Source organism: Phycodurus eques, chromosome 1, assembly GCF_024500275.1.
Source record: "Phycodurus eques isolate BA_2022a chromosome 1, UOR_Pequ_1.1, whole genome shotgun sequence".
NCBI lineage: Eukaryota > Metazoa > Chordata > Actinopteri > Syngnathiformes > Syngnathidae > Phycodurus > Phycodurus eques.
Window position 1 is genome coordinate 13541292 of NC_084525.1, and position 25990 is coordinate 13567281.

Consider the following 25990-nt stretch of genomic DNA (forward strand, 5'->3'; position numbering starts at 1 on the left):
TTGTTCCCCTACATGTAAGCTCATTGTTAAAGTTAAAATGTGAATAATGATTGTGGCTTACAATGATATTAAATATAAGACAACATTTTAAGACAAAAACTTTTTTCGTGTTAGATAAACACTTGGGCTTACTACTCTACTGTATTTAATGTTGGTCATTATTATGGTACTTGGAGAGCTAAGTACTTTTTTTAGGTGGTGCTACTGCTTGCTGTTTGAGAACCCCCACTTTATAACATTCAATTGGATGAGGTTGAGATCTATGGGGGTGTGAGGTTATACTTGCTATATGTATGAATAGTATTAGTGAAGATTTACAATAACATCTAATAGCTTGAACAAAATCAAAGCACACCACAGAAAAACTCTGTTTTAATGAAGAATGATCTCACTCGAGAGCACTGTTCAAGTGCAGGAAGTCATGGTCGCCATGAAAAAGCTCTGCTCATTAAAGCTAGCAGCCACTCTGTGGCGTACTCTTTATAACTTGATCCATGACACTGCCCTCTTAATGGAAACTGGCGAGAGATTCCCAGGAAACAACCCTGACATCCCTCATCCGCCTCCTCCAGCTTGTCATGCAGCTTTAGCTCTCTACCGCAGCATCACTTAGGCTAATTGCACTGACTGTATGTGCTTTTTGTACATGTAGATGAGGTGCAATGCGTATTTTCTGTTGATGCCATTAAAGAACTGCCTCCTGGGAATATAAACTCTCCTTGCAGGCGAATATTATATATGTATGTAATATATACTCTATGTGCAGTAAAAGCCTTGTGCAGATGACTGCCGTCACTGTGCTAGACTCTGATCACTGACAGAAAACCAAGGTTAAGCCTTTGCATGTGCTGTCTCATCTCCAGCCACTTAACAAGGCCATGCTACTGCTTACACTTGTTAAACACTTCTGATGTTGGCTCTGATTGAGCATATTAATGTCCATCCCAAAATCAAGCACAACATAATAATAACCGCACAATGTTATTTTGAGGAACGTAAAAGGCCAAACCTCAGATTTGAGACATTGTAAGGTTTAAATTAGATAGATAAATAATAAATATTTTTGATGTGATCTGTATAGTGACTGACTATAAATATACTGTAAGTGATCCACTGTCACTATTAGTAAATGTTAAAAACCCAAACAGCTTGAAGTGAGTTCTCGGCGAGGTTTCATGCAATATGCTGACCTTTATCTGGCCTCTGCATAATCAATGCAAAATCTGCAAGCTATAAGTTCATCATGTCTTTATTTTGAACACACATTTGCACTTGCATAGTATCAATAGAAGCTTGGTGGCCATCTGTCATCATGACTGTGGACCCCTGCATTGAAGCGTTGGTGCCTTGATCTCCTCACTTCCTGTGTGGGTGCTAATTCAGAGCAGATGCCACCACAACATGAAGGCTTATCAACAACCTACTCTTTGCTGGTCAAGCACCATGAGTTTCACTTTTTGGCAAGTGTGTTGACTTTGAATAACTGTATTATTTAATCACACGGTAGTCCAGAAAGAGAACCAAGAGGTGGGACCAGAGGTGACAGAGAGGCAGTGTTCCTTGGGAGTCATGAAGTCCCCCCTCCACAGTTTCATACAGTAGCTGTGTTTGAGTTGAGCATTTTGGTGTTGGTGGAGGCGGGATTTTTTTGTGCTGCAAGGCTGCATCCTGTGGTATTTAGAGCATTTATTTGCAGAAAATTAAAAAAACGTCAAAACACCAAAAAAAGGTACAGTGTTCTGATGGTGTCTTAAATTTTCCAGTGATGTACGTGCAATATGCTTTTATGGATGAATAAGATGTAGAGAATATACATTTACAGTGAAACCTTATCAAAGTACTTTTTGTATGTGTTTATATGTATACTTGTATGTATACTCTGTGTCTATGTGGATATACAAACCTCAATTCCAGTGAAGTTGGGACGTTGTGTAAAACGTAAATCAAAACAGAATGCAATGATTTTCAAATCCTTTTGACCCTATATTAAATTAAAACACTGCAAAGACAAGATATTTAATGTTCAAACAAATTAATATTGTTTTTTTGTTGTTGTTCTTTTTTTTGGGGGGGGGGGGGGCAAATTTGCTCTCATTTTGAATTTGATTCCTGCAAAAAGTTCCAAAAACAAGCAGGAACAGGGACAACAAAAGACTGGGAAAGTTGAGGAATGCTCAAAAAACACCTGTTTGGAACAGGTTAATTGGAAACAGATGAGTGCCATGATTGGGAATAAAAGGAGCATCCCCAAAAGGCTCAGTTGTTCACAAGCAAGGATTAGGCGCGATTCACCACTTTGTGAACAACTGTATGAGCAAGTAATGTTTCTCACCGTAAAATTACAAGGAATTTAAGGATTGCATCATCTACGGTCCATTATCAAAACTTTGAGAGAATCTGGAGAAATCTCTGCACGTAAGCGGCAAAGCTGAAAACCAACACTGAATGGCCGTGACCTCCGATCCCTTGGGCGCCACTGCATTAAAAAAGGGGCTCAGTAAAACTTAAGAAAACCATCCATCCATCCATTTTCTGTACCGCTTATCCTCACTAGGATCGCGAGTGTGCTTGAGCCTATCCCAGCTATCTTCAGGCGAGAGGCGGGGTACATGCTGAACTGGTCGCCAGCCAATCACAGGACACACAGAAACAAACAACCATTCGCACTCACATTCACACCTACAGGCAATTTATAGTCTTCAATTAACCTACCATGAATGTTTTTGTGATCTGGAATGCAGCCCTATGGGGGCACAAGCCAGTGCAAACTGTAGGCTGGTCCCAAGCCCGGATAAATGCAGATGGTTGCGTCAGGTAGGGCATCAGCGCTTAACACTTTGCCAAACAAATATGAGCGTTCATCTAAAGAATTCCATACCGGATCGGTCGTGGCCCGGGCTAACAACGTCCACACCCGGCACCGTTAACCTGCAGGGCGCCGGTGTAAATTCAGCTACTGTGGCTCAAACACGAAGGAGAGGTGGAAAGCGGGTTCTTCGGCAGAAAGAGAAGAGGAAAGCACAGAGTCTAGAACTGAATGTGGGGACTTTGAATGTTGGGACTATGACAGAAAAATCTCGGGAGTGGGTTGACATGATGAAGAGGAGAAAGGTTGATATATTGTGTGTCCAAGAGACCGGGTGGAAAGGCAGTAAGGCTAGAAGTTTAGGGGCAGGGTTTAAATTATTTTACCATGGTGTAGATGGGAAGAGAAATGGAGTCGGGGTTATTTTAAAAGAAGAGTTGGCTAAGAATGTCTAAAGAGTATCAGATCGAGTGATGAGGCTGAAACTTGAAATTGAGGGTGTTATGTATAATGTGATTAGCAGCTATGCTATGCCCCAAGGTAGGATGTGACCTAGAGGTGAAAGAGAAATTCTGGAAGGAGCAAGACGAAGTAGTTCTGAGCATCCCAGATAGAGAGAGAGTCGTGATTGGTACAGATTGTAATGGACATGTTGGTGAAGGAAATAGGGGCGATGAAGAAGCTGATGGGTAAGTACGGCACCCAGGAAAGGAACTTGGAGGGACAGATGGTGGTAGACTTTGCAAAAAGGATGGAAATGGCTGTAGTGAATACTTTTTTTCCAAAAGAAGCAGGAACATCGGGTGACCTACAAGAGCGGAGGTAGAAGCACGCAGGTGGATTACATCTTGTGCAGACGATGTAATCTGAAGGAGGTTACCGACTGTAAGGTAGTGGTAGGGGAGAGTTTGGCAAGACAGCATAGGGTGGTGGTGTGTAAAATGACTCTGGTGGTGGGAGAAAGATTAAGAACACAAAAGCAGAGCAGAGAACCATGTGGTGCAAGCTGAGAAAGGAAGAGTGTTGTGCGGCTTTTCTGGAAGAGGTGAGACAGGCTCTCGGTGGACAGGAGAAGCTTCCAGAAGGCTGGACCACTACAACCAAGGTGAGTTGTTATATAATAATTTTCCATGATATTCAAATTTTTGGAAAAGGGTCTGTATTCTCTCCACTCATATCTCAGGCTTATTTTGCTTCTTCAATGTGATGCAGGTTAGTGTCAGTACTTACAAACAGGAGGTGATTTGGCTGACAAGTCAAATGACTTGTCAGCCAGTTGCCCAAAGCGGAGGCTCACTGGTCATGACAGGAGTATCGTCACCTTCAGGGACCGTTCCTCCCTCCTCTCCTTCAGCATGTCACCAACGATTCTCAAAAGTTTACTGACCGGTTGCATAATCATCATCAAAATCAATAATAGTTTTGTGTTCAACTAAAAAGGACCAGATTTCACACAGAGTATGTACATTTGTGAGTAAATTGTGTCGAGCTCATCATTATTTCAGTGTAGAAATAGTACTTTTTGTGACATTTGATTTTTGCCGTGAGATTTTTCTAATATAAAATATGTGCCTTGGCTCAATAAACCAGGAACACTGAAACAGAGCATATTGACTGGTGCCAATTTAATGCTGCACTCATAAGTTTCACCTTTGACCAACTATTGTATCGTAGCGCTGGAAACCCTGTGAGGAGAAGAGCTTGTTGTGTGTTTTATTTTTCAATCCAAGCATCATCATTTATTTTCAGAAAAGTAGCACAGACAGTTAAAGACAATGAATATATTTCATTTCCTGCCCACGTAATGAGCATTGAACGAGGCCTCCATGCTTGTCTTCCGGCCTGTACCCATAGACCCCCTCTTCTGTCTCCCCCCTTCTTCCCTCCCTGCCTTTGTCTAACCACCACCGCCACATTCAGCCATGACTGCAAATGAGCTTCAGGACAGAGCAATTATTCAGCATTCTCTTTTACACTGACAGGCTGAAATCTCTGCCGCTTGTAAACGTTCCAAGTCATATTACAGTATATGTTCAGTGTCAAACCTCAAAACTGAATCCTATGACGTTGATATACAACCCCAATTCCAATGAAGTTGGGACATTGTGTTAAACATAAATAAAAACAAAATACAATGATTTGCAAATCATGTTGAACCTATATTTAGTTGAATACACTACAAAGACAAGATATTTAATGTTCAAACTGATAAACTTTATTGTTTTTAGCAAATAAGGATTAACTTAGAATTTTATGGCTGCAACACGTTCCAAAAAAGCTGGGACAGGTGGTAAAAAAGACAGTTCATCAAACACCTGTTTGGAACGTCCCACAGGTGAACAGGCTAATTGGGAACAGGTTGGTGCCATAATTGGGTATAAAAGGAGCTTCCCTGAATTGCTCAGTCATTCACAAGCAAAGATGGGGCGAGGTTCACCTCTTTGTGAACAAGTGCGTGGGAAAATTGTCGAACAGTTTAAGGACAATGTTCCTCAACGTACAATTGCAAGGAATTTAGGGACTTCATCATCTACGGTCCATAATATCATCAAAAGGTTCAGAGAATCTGGAGAAATCACTGCATGTAAGCGGCAAGGCCGAAAACCAACATTGAATGCCCGTGACCTTCGATCCCTCAGGTGGCACTGCAGCAAAAACCCACATCAATGTGTAAAGGATATCACCACATGGGCTCAGGAACACTTCAGAAAACTAATGTCAGTAAAAACAGTTCGGCGCTACATCCGTAAGTGCAACTTGAAACTCTACTGTGCAAAGCAAAAGCCATTTATCAACAACACCCATAAACGCCGGCTTCTCTGGGCCCGAGCTCATCTAAAATTGTGGATGTCGTGTCCTCCGGGTCAAATAGGAAAGAGAACCATCCGGACAGTTATGGACGCAAAGTTCAAAAACCAGCGTCTGTGATGGTATGGGGCTGTGTTAGTGCCAATGGCATGGGTAACTTACACATCTGTGAAGGCACCATTAATGCACATTCTGCACTTGTTACAACAGTGTGGCTTCGTGGTAAAAGAGTGCGGGTACTAGACTGGCCTGCCTCCAGTCCAGACCTGTCTCCCATTGAAAATATGTGGCGCATTATGAAGCGTAAAATACGATAACGGAGACACCGGACTGTTGAACAGCTGAAGCTGTCCATCAAGCACGAATGGGAAATAATTCCACCTACAAAGCTTCAACAATTAGTATCCTCAGTTCCCAAACGTTTAATGAATGTTGTTAAAAGAAAAGGTGATGTAACACAGTGGTAAACATGACCCTGTACCAGCTTTTTGGGAATGTGAAAATTCTAAGTTAATGATTATTTGCTAAAAACAATAAAGTTTCTCAGTTTGAACATTAAATATCTTGTCTTTGTGGTGTATACAATTAAATATAGGTCGAACATGATTTGCAAATCATTGTATTCTGGTTTTATTTATGTTTAACACAACGTCGTAACTTCATTGGAATTGGGGTTGTAACTGCTTCTGGAAATTCTTGGATAGCTTTTATCTTAGGACTGAATACATGTGGCCGACAAACTCTGTCCTTTTAATGTACTGTAGCTCCCATCCCCCGATACTGGGTGTGCAGCCATTTGTGCTTGCGTTGCCCTTTTCATCTCATCCTTTTCTTTTCATCTTTTCCTCCCCCCACAGCCCTCAAATACAAAAATAAGGAGTGACTACCTTGTATTACCAATTAGTAATATACTGGTTGAGAGGTGAAAAATTACTGCAGCGATTATTTTAGCACCCTCATTTCTGTTGTATCAACTCCTCTTTGAACTGATTGAAACAATTTTTATATTTTGCTGGTGTCCATGCTGTTTGTGTTCCAATGACCTTTTGATCATTATGACTCACACTCCATGGTCAAAAGCTTTGGGACATACCTATTCATGAAAGTGTCATTTTTGGGTTGGACTATACCACTGAGTTATGTATAAAAATATTAAACGGACTGTATACATGTACAGATGTGTTTGGTGTGGAAGGGCATCAGAACCTCTGTCCTCACAAATGTTCTTCTGGACGAATTCACCCAAATATTCCACACACACTCCATAGTCTTCCAGGAAAATTGTCAACTGTTACTGTGTTTGACACTAGTTATATTATCATATTATTATACATATTTATACATTTCAATTTGTACTTGTTTTTCACTTGTGAGCTGCAGAATGTGACTATAGTATGTGATTAGTATATTTACATTTCCTTGTTAATGTCTATAATAATGGTCATGAGCTGTGGGTCGTGACCGAAAGAACAAGATCCCGGATACAAGCGGCCGAAATGAGTTTCCTCCGCAGGGTGTCCGGGCTCTCCCTTAGAGATAGGGTGAGAAGCTCTGTCATCCGGGAGGATCTCAGAGTAGAGCCGCTGCTCCTCCGCATTGCGAGGAGGTGGCTGGGGCATCTGATTCGGATGCCTCCCGGACGCCTCCCCGGTGAGGCACATCAGCTGGTGTTCCGGGCACGTCCCACCGGGAGGAGACCCCGGGGACGGCCCAGGACACGCTGGAGAGACTACGTCCTTCGGCTGGCCTGGGAACGCCTCGGGATCCCCCCGAAAGAGCTGGATGAAGTGGCTGGGGAGAGGGAAGTATGGGCGTCCCTGCTAAAGCTACTGCCCCCACGACCCGACCCAGATAAGCGGTAGAAAATGGATGGATGGAGGGATGGAATTTCAAGTCGAGTCATTGACTCAGTCGTCTTTACTCGCTGCATGCAACGTTTAGAATGGCGACAGTGATGTGGTGAGAGGTTGATGAAGGCATGTGGGCTGTTGGCGGGTAGCAGCAGATTGCTGCTAGGCACCCAATGGGAGTGACGGCGTGTCAAGCGTGGCTGTCACAGAGCAAAGCCCGCTCAAGGCAGGGATGTTGTTTTGGAATCAACACTGCTGCTTGTTCCTGTCAGTCAGTATCTTATTTGAATTGGAAAGTTGAATGCATGCAGTTGCAAAAGAAGCATTGTTTGAAGCATAACCTCTCACCAGAGGCGGGAATAAATCTCAAGTCTTTTCCTTTAAGTTTCAAACATGTCCCAAGTTACTGTGGCAAAAATCAAGCAAGCGAAGTCCAGTCCTCACTAAATTTCAAGCAAGTCGAGTTAAGTTATTACTTGGGTTACACAAATCATAAGTCAAGTCATACAATCTTAAGTCGCAACATAGTTGCACATTAGCCACTTTGCACTCAGTATTTCTATTTGTGTTAGTTAGCTGTTCGAACACATTCACTATCACATTTATTAGTTAGTTTATAGTTAATAGTGCCAAGACCAGTTTCTGCGTTATCTGTTATTTTTATTATGTTAAATGCATAACCAACATGAGGCTTAGTTAATGTTTGACCAGCTACCAGTGAGCTAAACTGTTGGACGTTATAGTTATAGTCTCTTATTTTTTTAATTGTAAACATTGCATGGTGCCATTCTCTTTATATATATATATATATATATATATACATAACATACTTGGTCAATAAAGCTGATTCTGATTTTGGTTTTTGTTTTACGTAATCCTTGCACTTCCTCTTATACTTGTTTCATGAGATGGCCTCTGCACTCTGCATCATGCCCTACTGGTGGGTTGCTAGGTTTGCCCGAACTATGATATCACTTCTTTTAAAAATAATAATAATGATAATAATAAAAATAAAAATGAATGAAAAATGCACACTATCTTAAAAAAAAGCAAATTTTGAAAATGCAAACAGGCAACATGAGTCATGTTGTTCAAATCAGTCCAGTACAGTCCAATGAATGCCAAGTCATTCAAGTCTTTAATAACTTTTAGCCTTGCAAGTTCCAAGTCTTCAAATTGTCAATTTAAGCCGTGCGACTCGAGTCCTCTACCCACGTCTCTCACAGCTACCCAAGATGAAATGTTTAATATTTACACAGGACACCAGCCCACAATTTAAAGGGAGAAAAGCAGAAGTCCTGTTTAGCATGCCCAGAGTGTAATTAATGTTTAACATAAAGGTTGCTGTCCGGACAGTGAACACCTGCAGTGCGTGTTGAAGAGTGATGCTTCAGGACTGTCAGAGCACTGACCAAAGTGAGGCACGGCAGGCACAGCTGGGGGAAGGCAGACGTAATGGCAAATGTTAGGGGTGAAATAGATAAAGATGGAGTCTCGTCTTATCTGTGGCGTGTCTCACTAAAAGCGACGTACAAGCAGTGGTCATAATAATATTGGGCAGTGGTGGGAAGCAACCACGTACAAATGCTTTGTGACTGAACTTAAGTTGATTTTTTTATCTGTACTTTAAGTATTTAGGTATTTATTACGTTTTACATTTTTTTCTCTACAATTTAAAACTGAAAAAAAAAACAAAAAAAAAACATAAAAGTGTATATTTTTCAGTTATTAGCTAATTTACCACTTTTTGCTTGTCAGTTCCCATCAACATAGCTATTGAAACACAATTTGATAGCATGTCAAGTGATTTCTTCTTATTACGAGCACTATGCAAGTTAATAAAAGAGGGAAACTATTTTGTATGTCAGTATTATTTTTCATTGTGCAAGGTTATCAAAATTATTTTTACTACTGTACTTAACTACATTTCAGTATTTTTACAGTGCTTCGACTTCACCAGTATCTGTACTTCTACTTACAAGCCCTGTAAAGTGAAAATAAAATGTTTTGACAACCACAGACAAGAGTGTTGTTAACAAGCCTGGCAAATTTGAATAAGTCTATGAAAAAAAAATCACCAAGTAGCCTATATCAAATGAGGCTCCAGAATTGTGAAAAATAGAGACCACCGCCCAGCGCTCAGATGCTGTAAGCATGTCGGTTGAATGTGCTGAAAATATGCCCCGGTCATTTTTCAGCTGTCAATCAAATAGGTTTGTACAGTATGTGCTCAAATATCTGTAGTTGGCTACAGGATGAATAACTTATGCCGCTGTGCTTAGTAAACAGTTACCTTTCCTTGATGTGTCTCAGTTATGGGGACACTCACATACAACACCGAGCGAGGCGCTGACGTATTAGACAACTCCGCCGCCAGTCTAGTGAGCTCTCTAGCTAGCTCATGGACTAGTGAATGTGATAAACATGTAACTTTCCCTGAAGTGTCTCTGTTGTGTCGACCCACGCGGAATGCATGGAGCGAGACTGTGGAGTATTGACGGGCCCCAACACCAGTCCGTGAGGCTGCTAGCGGCTACTAGCTGGTAGCTTTAGGGAAGATGCATTTTTTTTCAGGTTGTAGGCATAGCTTGATGGCGAACTGCACATGTAGTGGTAGAAATGTGCCAAGTTATGATTACTAAGTAACTCTCAATTGCACCGAATAGCCACTGATGGTGAAAAATTGTTTAACGCTATAAAGTATCTCAATAATTCAGTAAAAACAATTATTCTGTCTTTGCACATTTTCAACCTCTCAAACATCCATCCATCCATCCATTTTCTGAGCCACTACTCCTCACAAGGGTCGCGGGAGTACTGGAGCCTATCCCAGCTATCATCGGGGCATGAGGCCGGGTACACACTGAACTGGTTGCCAGCCAATCACAGGGCACATATAAACAAACAACCCGGACCTCAGAACTGTGAGGCTGACGCTCTAACCAGTCGGCCAGCGTCTCTCAAACATATTTAATGTATTTAGAAACAAAACAGAAATTACTTATTAATTATAGTTTCTTCAACTATACAGTTGAGTTCATTTGCACCTTCTGATAATGTGTTGTTGTTTTTCGTAAAGAAGTACAATGATGTTTTTAATAATCTCACATACAGTACGTTTAGTTTTAAATCAGGATCTGGAGCACAGCTCAAATCAAAAGCTCCACCACAGCACACACACATATTCTGTCTGTTGGCAGGCAAGGTTTATCAAGCTGCTCAGATTCATTTCCTGCGTCTCCAATGATCAAGTCAAATCTGAGGATTAGGCCAGTTCCCGAAAATACACCCCTCGGCCCCCCATGTCCTCGCATTTCCCCTTATATCCTCGTGTGTTTTGCTCCAGGAGGTCAAGACTGATGTCAAGATGGGGAGCAAAATTCAGTGTTCTTCCTTCCCAGGGACTCAGGAGGAAGTTTGTGTTTGTTTAACCTTGTAGTCATGCATTTTCAAACTGAGATGCCTAAAAGATGTGCTTTGGATTTAATCAGGAGCTGATAAGCCATTATCAGTATTGGCTAATAAACCTGTAACAGAAAAAGTTTATTATTTTAGATTTAAGATTAAGCAAGAAGAATCCATTACTATATTTTTGCTGTAGTTATGGATATCATACTTCCTTTTTGAACTCATTTTCTCTTTTGGCACAGAAGCCATGAAGCATCAAAATACTAGCCAAACTATTTGCTCTCCAGAGTCACTGTTTCTATTCACTCTCCGTTAACCTCAGCAGGATACTCAATGCGCGACATCCTGACCGTCCCAAAAGAGGGGAAACGCGCAAATGTGTCTTAAGCTCTAAATCATTACCCTCGCACAGCCACAATGAACAGTTCCAAGAACTTTACATAACAACTCTGCAGTGGATTCTATGCAGTTGGCAAGCCGAGTGATTACGTTTGTAATCACTAGGTAAACAGCTGGATTATTTTTTATTACCCAAATCCATTCAGTAAAGTAGTAAAAGTCAGAAAAGTATTTCTACCTTAGTATGATCGGTCATCAATTACCATCATTTCATCACTCAGGGTTGTCAGTCATTTTTCCGCGTACCACGTTATAATTATGGTTTCCCTCATAGGACCGTTATAACTTTGAAACCATATAGATCGTTTTGTTTGCTTGTTCACCATTTTGGAGGTCGATTCATGTTTGTTTTCTCTGGATAACAGTTCAGTTAATATCAGCTATTTTATCAATTTTACAATTTAGATGTGTTTAGATGAGTGATAAAAAGTTGAGAATAGAACAGAGAATAGGGAAACTTTGGATGTACTGTAGTGGCATTGACACGATGCAATGACAAAGTGACCGTCATAAACAACAATGATTGCTACGCACAGTGAAATGAATGGTAACTGACATCGAGAAATCGGCAAATGAAAATTAAGCTCAACACTTTATTTAATGTCTGTATTGGGTTACTTGTATTAGATATGTTGAATGTATTGATATTTTTGGGGGGACATTTAGCTGCTGTACATCAATAGTATTCAGTCTAATATTGATTGAATTAGGAACATGATGTTGTCAACTTAACAAAACATGTTCAAGTTTATTATTTGTAGATGATAGCGAAGGCAGCGTACGCAACCATGCAACACTGACGTATTGCATTGTTTCACTATCATGCTAATGTTGCTAAAGCTAAGTGATAGCAAACACCCACAAGGACTCAATTTGATTCCTAGTTCAGTTGCCACACATGGTGTGATAATTGTAATTTTTAACAATTCGCAATGAGTGGGAAAGGAGAAGAAGTAAACTAAAGAGGAAGTTGACTGGCATGCATTAGCCTTTACTCATGCTAACAGGACAGTCATGTTGTAACAAGTAGCAGACACCAGCAACAATTGATTTGCTGCCTAGTCAACATAGTTCTCTTTGTACAAAGGGGAAGGTTTACCTGAAAAATGAAATGTTTCAACACGTATTGAAGATGGCTGAACATCGTGAAAGCCACAATCTCCCGTCGTTTTTCTTGACAAATGTTCTGCCTTTTTGCTCTGATTCCAAATTGGTGCTGGTAAACGGTGAAATCAGTCCTTGTCCTTCCCACCTGTATTGCTGCAGCCACGCACAGCACAGTAGTTCACCATTATTTGATGTTGGCGATCAATCAAATTTCTCTATTCACACACTTACAAAGCACCGGAACATAACGTGTGGATCTTCTACATGGCAGCTGTGGGCGTGTCCAGAGTGATGTGTGATGTCACTTATGGGTAAAACAGTGGACGTCGGTAACTGCCTCGCAGTTCTGATGATCTGGTTTCAAATCCGGCCCCACCTGTGTGGAGTTTGCATGTTCTCCCCGTGCATGTGTGAGTTTTCTCCGGGTACTCCGGTTTCCTCCCACATTCCAAGAACATGCATGGTAGGTTAATTGAAGACTCTAAATTGCCCATAGGTGTGAATGTGACTGTGAATGATTTTCTGTCTATATGTGTCCTAGACAATTTGTAATTTTGGTACAGATTTTAACAAGAAACATTAAGTAGATGCACATTACTTGCTTTAGATGGCCAAATAACATGGTGTGGCGGCCAGATCTGGTCTCCAGCCCCTGAGCTCGACCGCCTCTGTTAACAATATGATCAAGAACCAGAGGTAGGCAAATGTGCAACATGTGCTCTGAAGAATGACTATGTCACAATGTTGTTCGGAGATTCACAAGCACAACAGCAAAGCAAAATCAAACACACACCAATTGTGTGTGATGTGTTTCGTTGTGTTTTTGATGAGATTAAAGGACAGTCCATGCAGTTCTCCTAACATGCATTTCCTGCTTTTTCCATCCTCCTCATAGAGCACATCCAAGCAGACGGTTCAGCTTCATCAGTGCAGGCAGCTCTTCAAGTCTGGTAAGCTTTCACATCCCTTCGATTGTTGTGGTAAAAATGACTGCTTGTGTATCACATTATAATGGGAAAGTTTGCCCATTTGTGGATACTTTTTTTGGAACCTATTCTCAGTTATTCACTTAAAATTCCACCTATTTGCTGTTTTTATGCTCAGGTCAAAGCAATAACTGTATTGCTTTGAAGCCATTTGGTGGCATCTTGGCCCCTAGGAACTGTTGAAGTGAGTTGTGGACCTTCATTTAGACTGTAGTAGTTCTTTGCCATCATCTTGTGGCATCTATAGGCAATTACAGTACAGTATAAAACGTTTTTGAGGGGGGCGTTAATGACTCACAGATTTTCGCTCAGTTCCTTATCCCCCACGAATAGCGTGGGTTCTCTGTATACAATTTGGTACATGTTGTCATGAGAGGATTCCTTCCTTGGATAAGGAACATTTGTTGTCAAGGAAATGCATCTGTTAGTCATTAGGATGGCAACCTCCTAGTAGCACTCACAGGAGTCTGCAAGTCTCGAGCTGTCTTGGCACTTTGTCCCATAGTTATTTTGGTCAAGACCAATGTCTGCATGGGGGGCTGGAGTCTGGCCTGCCGCCAGACGGTATATGTTGCACTGGACTCATGACATTTCACACTCACACTTTTCCCATGACTCATTTAAGTGGCTGCTACATGATTAGTCCTGCCAATCATGGAGATGTGAATTTAGGGGCTCATGCTTGGAGAACACGACCATATTTATGACCAGCAAAAAGTGGTCGTTTCCTGGAGTCTAATAACTTTAGGCTTTTGTTTTAGCTGCAAAACAGGAAACTATGTGCATGTGCGAGTGGCTAAATGCAACCATGCCTCTGACAGTTCTTCTCTTTTTGCCTGTAATTATCATTCTAACAATGTGTTTGCTTACAGCCTGACAGTTCTTGTGGGTTTGGCCTTTCAGATACATTTTGAGGGCATCAATTAAAGGGTGTTTGTTGGTGCAGGCACATAGGGCTGCAGTGTCTTATGCCAACTGTCGGAAGCAGTCATTATAATGGCTGGAGTGAATAAGATGCTTTTGTTAGAAAACAGCAGATGATGTTTAAGAAAAATCTATGTAGCACTAGCTGGTTAAATTGAAAGTCCTGTTTGCTCAGACTAAGGTTAGCTGTGGAAATAATGATAACAATATTGCCTTATTACATCACAAGAATTAAAACACAATCAATGACTCTCATGACAAACATAAATAAATGAATTACCACCAACATAAGGATACAACCAGCAATACGTGTATTTATTGGATTTAAATATATCCCCTCCTATTCGTCAGCTTGAGGAATGGAGCACCCAGTGACCTATTTCAGTATCCATAACATGGTGAAAGATCAATCTCTGTTGCCAGCATCCTCTGCTGACCACAACAGCTCCTCCCTCCCTGTAAGCTCAAATCACCATGGGAACGCTGACATCAGTGTGGGTGGGGCCAATGAGTGCCCGAAAGGAGCTGAGAATCCACTAGGTCACCGCACCAATCCAATCCATCTCTAATTTGCCTGTTTGGATGTTTTAAAACTTCTAAACCAGAATGTAATATTATTCAAAATCAATCACATCACCCTTCCATAATGTACAGTATGACACATATAGGTAGCGATGTTAAGGTGATGAGGAGCCCAAAACATGCTTGTCCCTGAGACGTAAGTTACTATAACACTATCCATCCATCCATCTATTTTCCAAGCCGCTTATCCTCACAAAGGTCGCGGGCGTGCTGGAGCCTATGCCAACTATCTTCGGGCAGGAGGCGGGGTACACCCTGAACTGGTTGCCAGCCAATCGCAGGGCACACATAAACAAACAACCATTTGCACTCACATTCACACCAAGGGGCAATTTAGAGACTTCAATTGCATGCATCTTTTTGGGATGTGGGAGGAAACCGGAGTGCCCGGAGAAAACCCACGTAGGCACGGGGAGAACATGCAAACTCCACACAGGCTGGGCCGGGGGTTGAACCCCGGTCCTCAGAACTGTGAGCAAGACGCTCTAACCAGTCTTCCACCGTGCCGCACTATAACACTAAACATTTCTAAAATTTCATTAGCGTAGATGGTTTTATGTTGTTGGAGATCTACAAATAAGACATCAATGGTCCAAATAACCATTGATATATAATAACCAAATAACCACTGCTGTTGGTTGTCTGCAACTTGTTAAATTAATATCTCAAAATACATGCAAAATCACATTTGAAATGATCAATAAATGTCTCATCTAAGTGAAGAAAATACTCATGAAAACCCAGACCAAGCTCCTTCCCACACACAAACACGCACACACACACACACACACACACGCACACACACACAAATAGAGGATTAAGCAAGGTTGGCCTACTGAGACACACTGCCAGAGACTCCCCGCTAAATAGATGGTGACATTCCAATGTCTGGAGCACTTTGTGGAGGCATGACGAGTGACCTAGATCAGGGCGGAGTTAAGGGGGAGGGAGGTGAGGTTGGATTAGTGTCATGGCGGGCCAGGAAGGTAAGGTTAAACACAGAGGGGGGGTTGTCTTTTGGCAATGCGTGTGCAGAAAAAAAGGAGGACACCTGTCTGTCTGCCTGCTGAATCAGGTTTAAAGCTTGTTTGAGCATGATGATGTTTTAATGGCACCTGAGATATCAGGTCATAGTAGGGGAGGCAGCATGATAGTGGACCCGTTTTCTTCCATGGCAACAGCTGGGATGTCTTCTCACGTAACACTTCTCGCACAAGTTAGTCTTGTTAGTGTAGCTTTTATTTTATAGAATGTATTTTTTTTTAATTCTTGATACCCCAAAGTTGGAGTCACACTCCAATTTCGTTGTATCTGCACCATACAATGACAATACAGGAGTAAGATTCTATTTACCGGAGTGGGCATGATCACAATAAGCACATTGTCATGCAAGTAAGTGGTACTACAGCAGTTGCCGCTGCAAAATCTTGGTCTACACCTGTGGGAATTTGCACCCATTGGCTTAATGTGCCAAAACACTATGTATTATGTTGCACTTTAGATTCCAGGATTGTGTTTTGGTCCAATAAGATTTGGCTGGGGTGAGATAATCTCACTCATTTGCTGGACCTCTGTAGGGCCTGATCTGGTTGCCATAACAACAGGCTTCTTATCAGTAGTGAGAGGATATGAGAGGTGTGCTTGTATGTTTGTTTGTTTTTTTTCTGCTCCAGTGCACCCTAACACTCGAGCACTTGTTGTATTGTTACATTAAATATGCATATCTTGTGTGTCGCATAAGCATTTGAAACACCGGTGGGATTAAGTCACATACAGTTTTTTGTTTTTTGTAGTAATAATACAACTCCAATTCCAATTCCAACTCCAACTCCAATTCCAGGAGGTTGTGTTAAACATAAATAAAAACAGACTACATCCATCCATCCATTTTCTACCGCTTATCCGAGGTTGGGTCGCGGGGGCAGTAGCTTTAGCAGGGACACCCAGACTTCCCTCTCCCCAGCCACTTCATCCAGCTCTTCCGGGGGTATCCCGAGGCGTTCCCAGGCCAGCCGAAAGACGTAGTCTCTCCAGCGTGTCCTGGGTCGTCCCCGGGGTCTCCTTCCGGTGGGACGTGACCGTAACACCTCACCGGGGAGGCCTCCGGGAGGCATCCGAATCAGATGCCCCGGCCACCTCATCTGGCTCCTCTCGATGCGGAGGAGCAGCAGCTCTACTCTGAGATCCTCCGGGATGACCGAGCTTCTCACCCTATCTCTAAGGAAGAGCCCGGACACCCTGCGGAGGAAACTCATTTCGGACGCTTGTATCCGGTATCTTGTTCTTTCGGTCACGACCCACAGCTCGTGACCATAGGTGAGGGTAGGAACGTAGATCGACCGGTAAATCGAGAGCGTCGCCTTTCGGCTTAGCTCCTTCTTTACCACAATGGACCGATACAAAGTCCGCATCACTGCAGACGCTGCACCGAACTGCCTGTCGATCTCCCGTTCCATTCTTCCCTCACTCGTGAACAAGACCCCAAGATACTTGAACTCCTCCACTTGGGGCAGGATCTCATCCCCGACCTGGAGAGGGCACGCCACCCTTTTCCGACTGAGGACGATGGTCTCTGATTTGGAGGTGCTGATTCTCATCCCAGCCGCTTCACACTCGGCTGCGAACTGCTCCAGTGAGAGTTGGAGAGCACGGCTTGATGAAGCCAACACAACCACATCATCTGCAAAAAGCAGAGATGCAATACTGAGGCGACCAAACCGGACCCCCTCAACGCCTAGGCTGCGCCTAGAAATTCTGTCCATAAAAGTTATGAACAGAATCGGTGACAAAGGGCAGCCTTGGCCCTCGCAGCCTAATTTCCTCACCGGGAATTAGTCCGACTTACTGCTGGATATGCGGACCAAACTCTGACTCCGGTCGTACAGGGACCGAACAGCCTGTATCAGGGGGTTCGGTACCTTCTCCAAGTCCACAAAACACATGTAGACTGGTTGGGCGAACTCCCATGCACCGTCGAGGACCCTGCTGAGGGTGTAGAGCTGGTCCACTGTTCCACTGCCAGGATGAAAACCACACTGCTCCTCCTGGATCTGAGATTCGATTTCCCGACGGACCGTCCTCTCCAGCACCCCTGATTAGACCTTACCAGGGAGGCTGAGGAGTGCGATCCCCCTGGAGTTGGAACACACCCTGCAGTCCCCCTTCTTAAAAAGCGGGACCACCACTCCAGTCTGCCACTCCAGAGGCACTGTCCCCGATGTCCAAGCGATGTTGCAGAGGCGTGTCAACCAGGACGGCCCCACAACATCCAGAGCCTTGAGGAACTCTGGGCGAATCTCATCCACCCCCGGGGCCTTGGCACCGAGGAGCTTTTTAACCACCTCAGTGACCTCAACCCCAGAGATAGGAGAGCCCGCCTCAGAGAACCCAGACTCTGCTTCCTCATGGGAAGACGTGTCTGTGGAATTGAGGAGTTCTTAGATTTTGCTTCAGCGACTACCAAAGCTGCATTCCGCTTGGCCAGCCGGTACCCATCAGCAGCCTCAGGAGTCCCACAGGCCAAAAAGGCCCGATAGGACTACTTCTTCAACTTGACGGAATCCTTCACCGTTGGTGTCCACCAACGGGTTCGGGGATTGCCGCCATGACAGGCACCGACCACCTTACGGCCACAGCTCCGGTCGGCCGCCTCAGCAATGGAGGCGCGGAACATGGTCCACTCGGACTTGATGTCCCCCACCTCAGATCAAAGTTCTGTCGGAGGTGGGAGTTGAAACTCCTTCTGACAGGGGATTCTGCAAGACGTTCCCAGCAGACCCTCACAATACGTTTGGGCCTGCCACGTCGGACCGGCATCTTCCCCCACCATCGGAGCCAACTCACCACCAGGTGGTGATCAGTTGACAGCTCTGCCCCTCTCTTCACCCGAATGTCCAAGACATGTAGCCGCAAGTCCGATGACACGACCCAGAAAGTCGATCATCGAACTGCGACCTAGGGTGTCCTGGTACCAAGTGCACGTGTGGACACCCTTATGCTTGAACATGGTGTTCATTATGGACAATCCGTGATGAGCACAGAAGTCCAATAACAGTACACCGCTCGGGTTCTGATCGGGGGGGCCGTTCCTCCCAATCTGCCCCGAAGGCAGAGGGAGGCTACCCTCTCATCCACTGGGGTGAACCCCAACGTACAGGCGCCGAGCCGGGGGGCAATAAGTATACCCACACCTGCTCGGCGCCTCTCACCGTGGGCAACTCCAGAGTGAAAGAGAGTCCAACCCCTCTCAAGAGGACAGGTACCAGAGTCCAAGCTGTGTCTGGAGGCGAGTCCGACTATATCTCGTCGAAACTTCTCAAACTCACACACCAGCTCTGGCTCCTTCCCTGCCAGAGTGGTGACATTCCACGTCCCTAGAGCCAGCTTCTGTAGATCGGATCGCCAAAGTCCCTGCCTTCGGCCACCGCCCAGCTCGCACTGCACCTGACCCCTATGGCCCCTCCCACAGGTGGTAAGCCCATGGGAAGAAACAAAGAATACAGAATACAATGATTTGCGAATCATATTAAACAATATGTAATTGAATATACTACAAAGACAAGATATTTAATGTTCAAACTGATAAACTTGATTGTTTTTAACAAATAATCATTAACTTAGAATTTTATGGATGCAACACGTTCCAAAAAAGCTGGGACAGGGTCATGTTTACCACTGTGTTACATCACCTTTTCTTTTAACAACATTCAATAAACGTTTGGGAACTGAGGACACTAATTGTTGAAGCTATGTAGGTGGAATTCTTTCCCATTCTTGCTTGATGTACAGCTTCAGCTGTTCAACAGTCCGGAGTCTCCGTTGTTGTATTTTACGCTTCATAATGCGGCACACATTTTCAATGGTCTGGACTGCAGGCAGGCCAGTCTAGTACCCGCACTCTTTTACTACGAACCCACGGTGTTGTAAGACGTCCAGAATGTGGTTTGGTATTGTCTTGCTGAAATAAGCAGGGGCGTCCGTGAAAAAGACATCACTTAGATGGCAGCATCTGTTTCTCCAAAACATGTATGTACCTTTCAGCATTAATGGTGCCTTCACAGATGTGTAAGTTACGCATGCCATTGGCACTAACACAGCCCCATACCATCACAGATGCTGGCTTTTGAAATTTGCATCCATAACAGTCCTGATGGTTCTTTTCCTCTTTGGCCCGGAGGACACGACGCCCACAATTTCCAAAAACAATTTGAAATGTGGATTCGTCAGGACCACAGAACACTTTTCCACTTTGCATCAGTCCATCTTAGATAAGCTCGGGCCCAGAGAAGCCGGCGGCGTTTCTGGGTGTTGTTGATAAATGGCTTTTGCTTTACATATTGGAGTTTCAAGTTGCACTTACGGATGTAGTGCCGAACTGTTTTTACTGACATTGGTTTTCTGAAGTGTTCCTGAGCCCATGTGGTGATATCCTTTACACATTGATGTGGGTTTTTGATGCAGTGCCGTCTGAGGGATCGAAGGTCACGGGCATTCAATGTTGGTTTTCGGCCTTGCCGCTTACATGCAGTGATTTCTCCAGATTCTCTGAACCTTTTGATGATATTATGGACCGTAGATGATGAAATCCCTAAATTCCTTGCAATTGTACGTTGAGGAACATTGTCCTTAACTGTTTGAAATTTTCTCACGCACTTGTTCACAGAGGTGAACCACTGCCCCATCTTTGCTTGGGAATTTTTTGGAACGTGTTGCAGCCATAAAATTCAAAGTTAATGATTATTTGCTAAAAACAATAAAGTTTGAACATTAAATATCTTGTCTTTTTAGTGTATTCAATTAAATATAGGTTGAACATGATTTGCAAATCATTGTATTCTCTTTTTATTTATGTTTAACACAACGTCCCAACTTCATTGGAATTGGGGTTGTACATCCCAGCTCAGTCTGTTCTTGATCTTTCATTCACACGCTTAGAGCAACAAATAAGCTGCAAAATTTGGCTACATCAAGAGAAAATGTACTGCATATACAGCAGGCGCAGCTCAATGAATTCGAGTTTGCTGGGATAGGCTTCAGCTCACCCGGAACCCTAATGAGGACAAGTGCTATAAAAAATGGATCAATGGTCAATTTAGGGGTTTTGTTGACTGTAAGCTATAATCAGCAAGTGTATTGAATTGAATATAGGTCGAACATGATTTGAAAATCATTTTGTTTTTATTTATGTTTAACACAACGTCCCAACTTCATTGGAATTGGGGTTGTACATAAAAGAAGTACTGAGATAATGTGGTTGCACAAGTGTTCACACCCTTTTATGACTGGGGCTGTGGCTGTGTTCAGAATTAACAACGCACATTCTCACTTATTCTATTAAAATTACACTGATAAGTGAAGACTCTTAAAGGCATTGCATCGTACATGAAACACTTAAGGTTTTTATTTTTTATTTTTAACTGCGATCTTTATAATATAATAACTAAAGGTTTTCATTTTTGTTAGCATGAAAAGATCAGATAAAGTCTCTGCTGAGCTGGTGGTGTGGTACCTTGCTCCCTCTGGTGCTGAAATCAAAGCTCTGATTTAGGCCTATTATACATCTTTGGACATGGCCACCAACAAGATTTCTCCTCTGAGGCCGGTGACATGCCATTCTCTCCATTTCAGGTGTAGCCCAACCTACGAACATCAGCCTCTAGTTCAGGGTCAGGGGTCCCGTCAGGGGTCCAATCCAGCCTGTGGGAATGGAGAACACATTCGCTGCTATTTTTCTGTTGTAACTGTTGTTGGTAATGTTGTCCACTGGAGGGCGGACTGAAGACACTTAAATGGCATTGATGCACTGGTGAAGACCAAATGATGACAAGTTTCAGAGCACACAAATATAAAATTGTGTGCCACCTTCGCGCTACAGTTCTGTGAAAATAAATACCTCCTGTAGAAAAGTTTCAGTCAAAAGCTTCCCTTCAAAAAAGGTTGGTTTGGTTGAACGTTTTTGTTTTTGTCATGCACTGCCACAACTTGTATTTTTATGTATACATTTACAAAGGCCTAACTGAATGGTGCACGCTCACTGATTTATAATACCGGTGAAATCATTTCTTGTTAAGATTTCAGATTGCTCATAAGATTTGCAACAAAATTTGCAACAATAATGAATAAATGTGAATATTTTGTGAAAGGACCGGTACTTGTAATTATTTGCAATGGGAAAACAATGGGGAAAATTTTGAATAGTTGTTATTCATGGATTTTTAAGCCACACATATTTTTGTCTGGCCCACTTGAGATCAAATTGGGGTAAATGTGGCCCACGAACTGAAATGAATTTGACACCCCTGCTCTAGTCCCATCGCCGGGTATTTCTTGGACGGCCCCAATTACTTCTGCCCTGTGGGTTCCAGCTAAGTGCTGCCCTTGTGATGTTTTGAGTTTGTTTGTGAAGCATGTGTCCTAGCCAGCACCAGTGTCTCTACAGTATTTCTTATTCTATGGACTGCTGATTTGTCCTTTCCCATAATTCCTGGTTGCTGTTGACATCTTGATCAAGTATTCTTAGCACAGTATGCAAACAGAAGTTTCTAAATGTCTGGATTCTTCTAGTGATGGTTATGATTATCTATGTTTCAGTCCTGTACAGTAGTACTGGTTTAACAGTTGAGAACATAATATTTTATCTGAGGGATTAGGGATATAAAGTAATAGTTGAATGCCAGATATTCTTTAGTTGGTTAACGACTGCCCTTGCTTTGCCAATTCTTATTCTTACAGCTGTGTCAGCCCCTCCTGATTTATTGTTATTATTTTATTACTTCCCAGGCAGGTGAAGCTTTCTACTTCTAAATCTGACCTCCAAATGTAATTTGTATTTGTTGCATTTATTCTAATTGCCTTTGTCGTTGATGGGTATACTCTATGTTAAGGCCAATTGGTGTAGAGTTTTAAGTGACGGTATCTGACTTGTCTATGAGGGAGGTCATCAGCAAAATCCAAATCCTCTAGTTCTCCCCAGAGAGACCACTGGATACCACTTCTCCTGCCGTCATTTGTTGCTCTCATTATCCACTCAATGGCAAGAAGAAACAAACAATGCGAAGCGAGAGAGGAGGAGAAATCGAAGCACTATTCCACGCAATTATTTGACTTAAGCGCGTTCTTAAGAGTCTCAATCAATCGGTTTCCCCCTTTGCAGGTAAACCATCCCCTCCCCGGTATCCCAGCAGGCAGGCATGGCAGACAGTCAACAGCCAGAGGAGCACTATGCCTCCAACGGCCAAGAGAATGGCGAGAATGGCTTTTCGGCCTACAGCTACCGAGAGAATGGATATAACGCCGGGGCAGTTGCGCATCCCAGTACCACAGGTATGAAGTTGATGTTTGAGATTGTCCAATAGACCTGTGTCTGTGGCTATATGTGATTGGTTGTATTGTGCCATCGCTGATATACATGTCCCACATCACCCACTGGTGGTATCCGAGAGAATGAAACGCACCTCAGCACAGCCTTTTCATTGACTTCCTCCCACCCATGTCTTGTCAGTGTGTGTGTCTCTCTCTCCCTCCACAGTGGATGACTCAACCAATTTGCCTCCCTCCCCTCCTCCCTCTCCATCCGCTGAGCAGATGGGGCCAGCGGCACAAGGTACACTCGATGCACACTTTTAGGCCACTCAGACCAGCCGCATGGTTGATTGAATGGCGGTGAGAGTAAACAGAAGCATAGGAACACAGATTATGTCAGCCACTACTCGTCTTTCCTCTTAACTTTGACCCACGTTTTCTCATCTGCACTATGTTGTACCAGGTTTACACTTGGTTCCATGCTCATCTCATTTGTCAGCTTTTCTCTCGTGACATCTTCTCTATTCCTCCAGGATAAAGTAACACACTTTCCCGACCATTTCTATGTTGCATGGTGTCATGCAATCACCCAAATCTGCTATCCTGTGGTCACATCACATGGATATGCTTGGAGCCAACTACAGTACACAACACACTAGATGAAAGTATCTCAATGCATAATATAGGATTGCAGTGGAAGTGCTAATGCCGAATGCCCTGACATTGTACTATTAGGAATTTGTTGAAATCTTTGTAGGAAAAATACATCTCTCAACAACATTTTTAATCAACATTAAAGGGGTCATATTAGAGAAAATTTAGTATTTGATTTTGTATCCTAATAATAATGTATTATTATAATACTAAATAGTCCCAATAGTGTGAAATTATTTAGCCAAGGATTTTTTTGTGAGCTGCCCATTTCCAAAAATGTGTCTTTAAGCAAGCCATTTACTATTTATTTATATTATACCGCAGCCACACCGAGTTTTTTTTAGCCATGACTTGGCAGCTAGGCTGGACAAAGATCTGCTATTTTTAAGTGCCAGCCAAACCTCAAGTCAAATCCAAAAGCTAAGCATAGCTGCAGTGTTGTTGTTGGAGGCACATTTTAGCATTAGCCTTTGCCAACCTGGATAAATTCAATCATTAATTTGTCAAGGGAGAGAGGTGTATTTGTTTGCTGAGGTGTCTGCTGTATGCACCACATGCAAGGATCCGCACACTAATTGAGGGGTGTTGTCGTATTTGGCAGCTTGGTGTTGAAGTGCCACATCCAACAATTAATGCTTTTATTCTCTTTGGCCGCTCGGGTTACTTTGCTTTGAAAGAAAAATGTAGATTTGATGCTCAAAATGGCTCTGCACCTTGTCGTTATGGCTGCATCTCTTATGGCACGTATTAACAAGAATAGGACCCCAAAGCACACAACCAAAAATGAGGGATGTAACAAGACTTATTTAACCAAGAGAGCGTCAGATGGTGAGCAAAAACACAACGAAGAAAATAAAACACCAATGACAAAGTGTCGATGCAAAACACTTGTACGAGATACTGTTCTAGATAAATAGGAAACAAAAGAGAGAGGAGACGGTCGGAGAAGAGATTCAAACCCGGAACCTCGGTGAGATAGACATGCTTAACCACTCGTACGACATGCTTAACCACTCGTACACCATGCTGAAAATTTGCATGTTGCCTTTAATTTTAACATTTTACACGGTTGTTAACTTCTTTTTAGACACAATTAAGAGTGTCAAAAAGTGACACGTGCGACACAACTCTCCTTCACATTCTACAAGTTATTCACTGTATCCACTCGTTTTTCATTGGACAGAGGGCTTGTTGATTGCATCGTATGCATTTCCATCGTAGATCCAAATGTCTTGTGTATACATTTAACCCCAGATCCCTCCATGTCTCACCCACCTGCCCCAATTCCCTTGTTTGAGAAGATAAATTCGAGCCTGTCAGTGCTTCCTCTGTGGAGGAGCAACAGCTGGATGAGGATGAGGAGGAGGAAGTTGCTGGTTGCCAGGATGAAGTGACATGTGAGCAACCAGGCACCCCGCTGTTAGAGCAGAAAGATTTGGTAACAGAAGCGCAGGTTTTGGCCTGTGAGCTAGCCCAAACACCTGAAGTGCTCAATGGAGGAAGTCATCACAGGGAGCACAGTCCGTCAAGAAAAGGTTTGTCAGGGTACAATGTGCAAAGGTGTGACTCCTTTGGTATGAGTGTGTGAGTGTAAATGCATGTGTGTGATTGAACAAACATATCAGAGAAATATCTTGCGCATAATTTCTTGCTTCCTGCAGCTTTGTTGCTTCTCCATCCTCATTATTTTGTGCTTTTCCACTATTCCATTTGCTTTTACGTAGATCGTTGTTGGACTATACTATCAACCATGTGATGGTTGACAATGGCTGTACTTTGTGTGTTGCCAGCTACATTGCAAATGCAAGTAGCACTTGTCACACTTGTGCGGAATATTGTTGTGCAGCCCCAAGAACGGTGACTTGTATGGTTGCTTTCTGAACCAGTAGTGATTTTTTTTCCCCAGACACAAGTCACATACTGTATATTGCAATAGGAGTTCAATAATATTTGTGTACCCTTACTTTTCGTCATCTAAAATCATGCAACTCATGCCTTCATTTCAGTTGTGCAGGTAAGCGTAGCTGCTGTGACCTCCTTGTTGCACTGCAACGTGTGTTTGGAGAGCTTCTGCTTCTGTGTGCACAAGGCCTTGGCTTGGCTGTTGTTGCCCAGCTTTTGTGGATGCTGCTTTTAGTCTCTGACTCTAGACTCTGCGCAAAACT

At 43.0% G+C, this 25990-nt stretch overlaps 1 protein-coding gene across 11 annotated transcripts in view; it reads left to right on the forward strand.

The window, feature by feature from the left end:
• The window catches only part of LOC133403358 (microtubule-associated protein tau-like), a 44190-nt gene that overhangs the window by 6182 nt on the left and 12018 nt on the right, over nt 1-25990 (forward strand). For 8 of the 11 annotated variants that reach the window (XM_061678297.1, XM_061678342.1, XM_061678334.1 and 5 more), the window contains exons 2-5: nt 13274-13328; nt 23023-23192; nt 23371-23472; nt 25127-25360. In XM_061678297.1, coding sequence (XP_061534281.1) covers nt 23060-23192; nt 23371-23472; nt 25127-25360 — 469 coding nt within the window. In that variant the 5' untranslated portion in view covers nt 13274-13328; nt 23023-23059. The remainder of the gene's footprint in view (nt 1-13273; nt 13329-23022; nt 23193-23370; nt 23473-25126; nt 25361-25990) is intronic. The other 3 variants (XM_061678316.1, XM_061678361.1, XM_061678369.1) reach the window with 3 other exon arrangements.